This window comes from Lytechinus variegatus, chromosome 18 (genome assembly GCF_018143015.1).
Source record: "Lytechinus variegatus isolate NC3 chromosome 18, Lvar_3.0, whole genome shotgun sequence".
Taxonomy (NCBI): Eukaryota; Metazoa; Echinodermata; class Echinoidea; order Temnopleuroida; family Toxopneustidae; genus Lytechinus; species Lytechinus variegatus.
The window spans coordinates 3,742,741-3,753,165 of record NC_054757.1 but is presented as its reverse complement, the minus strand read 5'-3'; the positions used below and the strand labels follow the sequence as shown (position 1 = coordinate 3,753,165).

General features: G+C 36.4%; 1 protein-coding gene across 1 annotated transcript; it reads right to left on the bottom strand.

Annotated features, from left to right (window-relative positions):
* Positions 1 to 3,786: 3,786 nt before the first annotated feature.
* Positions 3,787 to 9,285, bottom strand: LOC121432257. Its single transcript, XM_041630116.1, has 3 exons — positions 9,113 to 9,285; positions 5,350 to 5,415; positions 3,787 to 4,224 (listed from the first exon to the last, which is right to left on the bottom strand). The coding sequence occupies exons 1-3, from the start codon at positions 9,240 to 9,242 to the stop codon at positions 4,118 to 4,120; spliced, it is 303 nt and encodes a 100-aa protein (XP_041486050.1). The 5' UTR covers positions 9,243 to 9,285; the 3' UTR covers positions 3,787 to 4,117.
* Positions 9,286 to 10,425: the final 1,140 nt, after the last annotated feature.

The following is a 10,425-nucleotide window of genomic DNA, read 5'->3' as shown; positions in this document are numbered from 1 at the left end:
AAGAGATGGCGCTATTCCACATCTATCCACAGGGCACACAACTCGTATTCAATCATTTTCCTCCTGAACTCGATTTATCACAGAATGGACTTGATATATCTTCTCTATTTCCACTATTTACAAATCACGTTTCTCTCATCTTTAAATCACGTTTTCTCATCTTTAATACTTGGCCAATACTCATATTTTGTGATAGATTTTGAAATGATATTGAGAAAATGATATATTTCACCTTTCTCTCTCCTTTATTTTTCATTTTCTCTTTTTTTTCTCGATGGGATTCTTTTCTTCTTTCGTTTTTTTGGGGGGAAGGGGAGGAAAGCTCCCCAAGCCCCCCCCCATCTGAACGCCACTGGTTCAACATACATGTATATCCTTGCCTTTAGTCTATTTCAGTTCTTGCGGTGATCACATAGACCACACATTGAAGAAAAAAATATTCAGTGTAACGTAACGTTTAAAAGGAGAACTTGATATACAAAACAAACCATTGCATTTATGTTCAACTATTAGTATTTGTTTATATTTGAAGATAGCATGTTGATTTTTTTTTACAAGAGGCCCAAACGAAAACTAGGTTGTTTGCTGATAGGGCTACCCTTCTTTAGAATATCTGAAAGAAATAAACAAACGGATAGATGGATGGATAGATACATAAGATAGATTAGATAGAAAGATAAGATAGACAAATAGATAGACAGATAAGATAGATAAGATAGAAAGATAAGATAGATAGATAAGATTGACAAATAGATGGATGGATGGATATATATACACATACATAAAAAATAGTTTCATATATGTGTTTCACCTACTTTACTTTTCTATCTCATTCATTCTGTACATATCCCTCTATCTTTTTTTATCATTTTGTATTTCGATGTGCTCTTACATAACGCTCTACACCTTCTCTCCATTTTTCTGTCCCTCCTACAAGCTCTCCCCACCCTTTCTTTCCCTCTCTCACCTTTAGCCATCTATCTCCCATTCCACGACAAACTTCTCTGTAAGTTTTGTGGTTTTTAAATTAGTCCAAAACATAATGCCATTCGTTCAATGTTTCAATCAATACTCATAGCAAACCATATTATTTTAAAGCATTTTATTGAAAAAATATAATTCTGTACATTCACAAATTTGTAGATTCACAGCTTCGTATCTTTTTGTTTTGACTGTAGATAAATAATAATCATTATTACCACCCCCCCCCCCTCCATTTACTTGTTTTCTTTCGAAACTGGTAGTCGCTGTATGTATATTACAGATATATGAGGGGGAGTCTTACAAAGAGTTACAATGATCCGATCAATCCATCAGTGTCATAATTTTTTCTACAGGAAATTTGCAAAATGTCCTTTGTTAGCAAATGCAAACACACCAAATTATTATGAAAACGATGAATGTATGACATTATACATTATATCTAGAAAACATTTTGAACAAGTATGCATATTAGATGTGGATGTTGCTGGCTTTCCATACTTGTGGTTGATTGGATCAATTACAACTCTTTGTAAGACAGGGCCCAGTATTCACCAGTTTGAATTATCAGATAATAATTGATGTTGATGAAAGTGACGGGATAGTGTAATTTCTAAGGTATTTTGGAAATGTGTGTGCATTTTAATACATTCACATCACTGAGGAGTTGAGAACTTGTGTAAACTGGAGAGTGATTGTTTGCTTTAAATTTCACTTCAGAAAAAAAATTTCTCTAAAAAAAATGCATGTAATTTAAAATCGTATATGGCTCAAAATTCAGGGGCAAAACAAATAAGTTTAATCTGTCCCAGACATGTGCCCTTTGGGGTTTAGTGCACGCATGTGTTTGCTTCAAGGAATCAACTATCTTGGGAATGCACACTTATTTGTTAAAGGACAAGTCCACCCCAACAAAAACTTGATTTGAATAAAAAGAGAAAAATTCAACAAGCATAACACTGAAAATTTCATCAAAATCGGATGTAAAATAAGAAAGTTATGGCATTTTAAAGTTTCGCTTATTTTCAACAAAATAGTTATATGAACGAGCCAGTTACATCCAAATGAGAGAGTTGATGAAATCACTATTTCTTTTGTATTTTATTATATGAAAAATGAAACATTTTTATTTTCTCATCATTGTCATGTGAAATGAAGTTTCATTCCTCCCTGAACACGTGGAATTCCATTATTTTAACATTTTGTGCTTCAGGCAAGGAAGTCCTAATCGTCAAATTCGTAAAAATTGAAATATTGTATAATTCAAACAATAAAAAACAAAAGAAATAGAGAGTGACATCGACTCTCTCATTTGGATGTAACTGGCTCATTCGTATAACTATTTCGTTGAAAATAAGCGAAACTTTGAAATGTCATAACTTTCTTATTTTACATCCGATTTTGATGAAATTTTCAGCATTGTGCTTGTCTGATTTTTCTCTATTGATTCAAATCAACATTTTTCTGAGGTGGACTTGACCTTGAAATACACATTTGGGTCAGAGAGTTCATAGTACGACAAACTTTCATCTGCGATAATAATACATAGTCCAACACGCTTTTACCAAAGTGTATTACAACGTTATACCCTTTCAGTTTGCGCATACACCAGTCACCAGATAACTTTCATTGTGGCTCTATTAGTTCAAACTTCAAAGATGTAGCAAACAGTAGAAAACCCGCATTGTGTATGATGAGAATTCATGATAATGATAATATACAACATTTCGAAGCACTGCATACTATATAGCGCCTAACACTTACTTTGTCAGAAGTCTCTAAGCGCTCTACAGTATATGCAGCATAATTACCCTGGCTTTAGCAGTGCAGCTGTTACGCGCACTGCGTTTCAAGGAATAAATTCCTGCCAGGTACCCATTTACCTCACCTATTATACTATTATTATTATACTATTATCCTGGTCAGGTGAGCAAGGATTTAAGAAATTCCTTCTTACCAGGTACCCATTTGCTACACCTGGGTGGAGAGTGGCAAATGTACATGAACGATGCCTTGCCAAATAAAATGCATACTAAGGAGGGATATAAAATCCGGACCTTGTGATTCCTTCACTTAACCACTGAGCCTCAAAGCTCTAAACATACATGTAATTAACCACCCTTTCACACAGTACAAAAATCGTAATTTGAATGATTCCAGTGAAAAATAAGGCTAATGACGAATATTTAGCACGTGTGAAACCAAACTAGAACATGATTAGAATCACGAACGCTAATCACAGTCACAATTACAGTAGCAATCATTACGATGATTCAAGATTCACAATCATTACGATGATTTTCAAGCTGATTTTCCCTTTCATTCTACCACAGAGCCTGGTAGGGAAAAATAAATCAGTTCCATCATTTATTCGACACCTCCATCATTATGCTTTTAAAATATGATCTAAAGCCTTTAACCGTCCTCGTCATAAAAGACTTAGTGACCGAATCATACCAAATCCATGCCAATGATATCATCAATGGTATCACACACAACCATTTCATCTCTGGATCATCCATTCAATGAAATTGTCCTAATTTGTTTTCAATCCTTCTTTTAACTCTTCAACAAAATGACAATTTCCTTCAAATTCAACTTTCTAAACAATTCACCATCTTCCTTTCGTACCAAAAGATGACCTTCTGTCATCTCAATGACACACTCAATGTCAGTGTCAATGACACGTGTACATAAAAACTTGTTTTCACAGCATTTCATCTGCTGTAATCTTCAAAGGGCGCTGCAGCCTATCATGAAGATGAGGATTTAATCATACTACCGGCATCCCAAGCGCCTACCTCCTCATTATGTTTTCATTCCCAAATCTTTGCCTCCATATAGACAAGGAAGGTCATCAAGATAAATTAAAAACCTACGTATCTAGGGCATCTTGGATCGTGAATGACATTCTCAATGACGTAATTTCTGCCCCATCAGTCGAGTCCTTGCGGCAGAGACTGATGGTGATGCAGGCAGCCTAAAATGCCAGCAATTGTTTTTACTTCCACCTGTGATTTCACTTTTGCTCAACTGCACCAGACCCACAAATCGCCTGTATTAATCTTCAAGCGTGAAGGACACAGGTCTACCCTGAAGAAGAAGAAGACATTGTCAATGATGTCGGTGAATAAGCTCATTTCTCCAGGCCAATCAATTCCTCCGGTCTCCTGTACTTCCAGTCAGTCTCAGACAGCCAAGTCAGCTTCTTCCGAAGGTCGTTCAGTCTCTGCTCAATAACCTCTGAAAGATAAAACAATATAGAAATTTTAAAGATAACAAGCTAAAATCCCTTTCTCTTTCACTTCATTCCCTAATCCGTCATGGGAAAGTTGAATTTATAAATATTTTCAGCCCGGACCATCCCTTTAACTAATCGATGGGTGTCCATCTCTAATCGGTCCATGATCCAACAAAGCAACAAATTAATTGCTCTTGACCCATGTATTTTTGTTTCGCCGATGTCATTTTTTCATTGGATCTCCTGAAAAGTGTAATTATGTCTTTTACCATCCTCTTTAAGCAACCCTACTAATAGTTTGGGACTTCAGAAGTTGAGTCACGACGTTCTTGACTTCAAGGGATGGTCCGGATTAAATTATTTATATCTAAATGAATAGAGTGAAATTCACAGAGCAAAATGCTGAAATTTTCATCAAAATCGGATTACAAATATCGAAATTATCAAGTTTGAAAATTTACCAATATTTTGTGCAAACAGTTATATGCACATTGTTGTGAATATTCAGTAGGTGGGCTGATGATGTCACGTCCCCACTTTCTTTTTTTCTTTTGTTACTACATGAAATCATAAATGATTCATTTTTCATACATGTGTAAATGACATGTCTCCATTATGATGAAATAAGTTGTGACAATAAGTCACTAATGCACTTATCAGTTGTCAATCCAATTGTTTTAGTTCTTGATAGAAGAATTTTGAATAAACCTAATTTCATATAGTGAAATTCAAAAGAACAAGTGGGGATATGACATCATCAGCCCACCTAATAAATATTCATAAAGACATGCCTAGAACTGTTTCACCGGAATACAAATCTTTAAATTCAATAACCTTGTTATATGTTATCCGATTTTGATCAAATTTTCAGCATTTTGCTTTGTGAATTATTTTTACTCTATTTATTGAGATACAAATATCTCCAGCCTAGACCATTCCTTTAAGAAAGCTTTCTGTATAACATATCATAGGCCTATAAAACAAACCTACAACAGCTTTAAAATACTGCCCTTGAAACTAAGTTTTATTGGGTTCTAAACATTTTATTATAAATTTAAGTTCTTACTGTAAGTCTAGGACTAAAAAAAAATCCAAAAACAAAAGAAATTTAAAAAATAATAATTTACCTCCCTGGACCTTTTTCAGACAGGTCTCTGTCAGTTGTTCAACTTCCAGCCTATCCATCTGCACATCTGAAAGCAAAAAAGATTTTTAAAAAGAGTAAAATTTTAATAAATAACATGACATCATGATTCACGAGTATAAAATGCACACTCAAGGAACTTACAACAACGTCACCATCAAATTCTTTGGTGACATGTGTGTGATGTTGTTGTAGGTTCCTTGAGTGTGCATTTTACACTCATCCAATGCACAAGATTATGATATAGCCTTGTCCGTAGTTAGGACCCCCTGTGTGGTGAAAAAAGGTTGGCAATATTTGAACTATTTTCTCTTGATTGTTCTTGGGGATAAATGCTTGATTTTGAGTCAGTTTCCATAACTTTGCTCGAAAGTAAATTGGATTGTCTTAATTTTTTTCTTAATCAAAAGAGAGTTTGTGGTTTTCTATTTCAGACAAACTTTACCTCTTACCAATACAAAAATATGCTCAACAGTCAACACTACAGACAAAATTAAAGTTTTTTAGCACACTGCCGGCCTCATGCCTGGTATACACATAGATCTAAGTAAATACATGTAATTTGCGCTTACCATATTTTATACAATTCTATTTTTTATGACATTAATATTCAACATTTGTACTCCGGAAGTACACATGATTATTTGATTCAATGATTGTATTTTGTTTTGGTCCAATTGTCGTTAAGTGTCCGATATTTGGGCATTTTAGTCTAAAATAATAATCCCAGATTCCTGGCCCGACTATTTGAAAACAAGATTAATGCCAGGATGGAACCAAGTATACATTTTGTTAGAAAAGTGATATTTCAAAGACCTTGCTTGTGTGTTGTATGCTGCATGATCAAGTATGTAGACTCATTCACCACAGACAGGTTGCACTGATACATAGCCACCTGTGCAAGTGTCCTTGTTTTGACTTTGCATGCCAGGGTGACCACTGACCAGTATTTCCCAGGATCGTCCCATATTTTGCTCCATTGTCCCGGCGTCTCGACAAACCCTTCCCGGGACGCCTATTTGTCCCTTATTTCAGAATATTGAACAAAATATAATTAATACATAGAAGTGTGAATAATTTTCATCAAATAACCAACAGATGATAAAGCAGAGACAACAATAAAATGGATAACTGTAAACTTTTGCAAGTTCTGCGGTCCGACTGCGGTCATTTCCTTGCTACCTAATACATTGCAAACAAATAGTTACAAAAAAATTCTTCGATCTACACACAAACATACACCCACGCTTAGTCAGCATACATACATGTACATGCTGCAGCATGCACGTGGCCTGCACTGGCCTTCAGCATGTGTGTCGTAGGATTGGAGCAGATTCTCAATGGTGCAAACAATCTCAATATTCATGATATACAGTTTTTACACATCACAAAATAGGCAGGAAATTTTTATGCTTTATAATGGATTCTAAGATTACTGTATTAGTGATGTAATCGGAGGAGCAAGCCTATTGAGTTTTCATATCTTCTTGTTTCAGCTTCCGTTTTGAGTCTTGTGATCAGTGCAAACTTGTAAAGGCTCTACTTTATTCATATTCACAAAATCTATGCTGCAGAAGCTCGACAAGACCCAGTCCCACCTCTTTAAACAAATTCTTGGGGTGCCAAATTCTGCTGCAGATGAAAATGTATTCCTGCTAACAAATCTCATGCCAGTTTCTTCAAAGGTTGACCTCGATGGGCTACTGCTACTCAGGCAACTCATTGCTCTTGATCATAGTCGCTCTGAGTATGACCTGCCTGATCTGCATAGTCTCATCTCCAATCCACCATCATATCCCATCTGGAAACGTATGTCTAAATACAAAGTGCTTCATGCTGTAAGACAACTCACTCTACAAGGATTCTGTTGTAAATCTTCACTCAGGCTCTGGATAGACAAGGTCCCACCTTCAGCTAACCTCCTATGTCCTACAATTCGTCACACATTATGGTTAGAGCCCAACTACTGTCCTGTATGTACCTAACTCAAAGTCATCTCTAAAGAAATCCTCTACTTGTATCTGCCTCTTATGCAACTCTGCAGATGAAACAGTGGAGCATTTTGTCAGACCCTTTCCAAATCTCAACCATACGAAGAGAGACTCAAGAGAGACTCAAATATTTGAAACAAAACGTGGAGACATGATTCAAGTTTACAATTTTTTCATGGTATTGATTTCTGCCAAGTTGATAAGTTTTTCACGATGCACCAAGCCCGCGAAACTAGAGGTCACTCATTGAAAATATTTAAGCAACAATACAGACTCAACCTCAGAGGGCACTCTTTCAGTCAAAGAGTTGTCAATGACTGGAACAATCTTCCCGAGTCAGTGGTCACTGCACCTAGTCTAAATACATTCAAAAGACTATTGGACATTCATTGGTCCAACCTTCACTATGTAGCACGTGATCCAACTCTTTAGCGTACCCTCAAAGCTGTATCGTCTGTAATTCCTTAAGAAGAAGCGAACGGAAGACTTACAGGACTACCTTCTCTTCCGTATATTGCTGATGATGCATATATATGTGTGGATTTTGTCAGCAAAGCTACGGAGTGCCTAGTAGACCACATGTATTGTCACAACCTTTGACAGTGATGACCCCCACCAATTTACTTGTGCCACCTTATTATCATACCATCCCCGCTTGTCATCTGAAGTTCACAATAGCTTACTCCTACTATCCCTCTTTTTCTTCACAAAATCCATGCCTCCCGTTCTATGTCTCTTGAAATTTCCTAATACCGGATCTGTGATTACATACTTTTACATTCCATCTGGACTCCAGGGGGGCGTTTCATGAAAGGACTTGTCAGACATTTTATCCGACAAGTACCAGTTTATCCGACAGTAACCATAGGAACAATGCCTCTCAGCCAATCAGAATCAAGGAAATATGTCAGATCTGACAACTTGTCGGATGAAAATATTGATGAAACGCTCCCCAGGAATCTCCAAAGAAGTGGAGGGATCAGTCAAGAGAGAGACAGAGATGCCTGTGTGTGATGCCACAATGTTTCATCTAACTTTTAAGTTTGAAAATGTTTCACTTTAAATTTTATTCATTTCTAAAAGATTTTATTTAAAACAATTTAAATATATATATAAAAAAACAATATGAATATCATTAAGATGTTTGCTTTTGTTTAATTGCCGAGGTTTGAACTTTTTTCCTCTTTCTTTCTTATCTATCCTTCTTACCTTCCTGCTAGCTGCTTGCCTTTTTTTTGTTCCATCTATTATTCAAATATTTCCTAGCTTTCTTTCCTGATCCTTTCTCTCTTGTTCATTTTTTCTTTCTTTCCTTCTTTTTTGAATTTTTATCTTTTATTTCCTTCATTCTCTTTCCTTAAACTTTTCTTTGCTTCCTCCTCGCTTCATCTCCTTTTCTTTTTGTTCTTTCTCTCCTTCCATGATTTTTTTTCTTTTCCACCCTCCCTCTTGTTGTTGTTCGTTTTGGGCCTGTTGGGCCACTCTCCCTCTCTTCCATTCATTTCCCCTATTCTTTCTTTCCCTTCCTTCCTGTGTTTCTTTCAAAGAATGAAGGAAATATTTCATTTCCTTTATTCTTTTTCCCTCCTTTTTCTTACTTTTTACCTTTTCTCTCTTTGTCGATTGTCCCGTATTTCATTTTGTGAAATCTGGTCACCCTCTTGCATGCATAGATATGAACATGTGGGACTGTATAATAATTACAGGGGCTAAGAAATCGCTTGAACTTTAAAGGAAAGAATGTAAAAATCTCACCAGTAGACCGTATATCCTCTACAGAAACTGGTGAACGAAAAAGTACTTTTCTTGGGCTTGAAGTCGCCATCCTGCTTCTTCCTGATACAGGGTTATTTGGCTGAGTTGTCGGTTGATTGAAAGAAGCCATTCTTATGAAAACCTACTTCCGGTTCCCACGCAATATTACGCACGCAAACTGAAACTTTCAACTACTTTCTGAAAGTCTATACCTTTTTCTTATTTCATATATCCAGTATTATGAGTGGAGCACTAAAAAATACAGATGCGGATCTAGAGGGGGTGGATGGTTGGGAGGGTTGCAACCCCCCCCCCAAAAAAAAAAAAATTTCATTTTATCTTTTTTTAACCTGTAATTTTATTATATTCTATTTCTATGTATTCACAAGTGAGTATCAGTGACAAGTCGTTCACAATAAAAGTATTAGGCTGACAGTGCTTATTCCAAGGTGCCCAATTCTTTGTATCTGTGTTGTTAACTGGCCTTACATTGCAGGAAAATGCAACTTAATTTTACAAATTTTCATGGGGGTTAATTTGGCAACGGTGTTTTAGATGCCAAGAAAACGCCATTTTCACACACAGATTTTCAAAGATTTCTCCCACACCCTCCCCCCTCGCTCGCTTCGCTCACTTGGACTCGGTCGCTACGCTCCCTCGCATACCACCCCAACCCCCCTTTATAAAAAGCTGGATCCGCCCCTGAATAGGCATTATAGCAGAACCTGTGTCCCAAATTAGAAGTATTTAAGATCTGTGTAGTAATGAGTAAGAATATTCCAGAGGGTAGATTGACATGGTGTGCACTAGAAATGGGAAATTTCAGGGAGCTCTGGCCGGATTAAGGAGAGCGAAACAAAATTAATAAGCGAGCCCCTGCCACAATAACTTTTTAAAATGAAAATATATTAATGCGACAGCTTTGCAGCAATCTGATATATAGACTTATATCAATGTCATATTTCATATAATTTTCTTTTGCTTTCTTATTCTTTTCCCTGGCTGTGAAACTTTGAAAGAGGACATTGCAAGCTCCCCCCCCCCCCCCGGCCATCACCATCATTCCGCCAGTCATGCGCATAACAAGGGCATTTAGGTCTACATAATAGGCTATATAGTCTACGATAAAATAAGTTTAAATGGTTTGGGGCCAATTATTTACAGAACATAAACAGTAAGATCCTATATATATACAACAGCTCGTATCCGAGATCATCGACCCTGCCCCCCCCCCCCCAAAAAAAAAAAAAAAAACGAAACCAAACACAAAACAAAAGTATATCACACAGCACAGCACACTCTTTTTAATAACT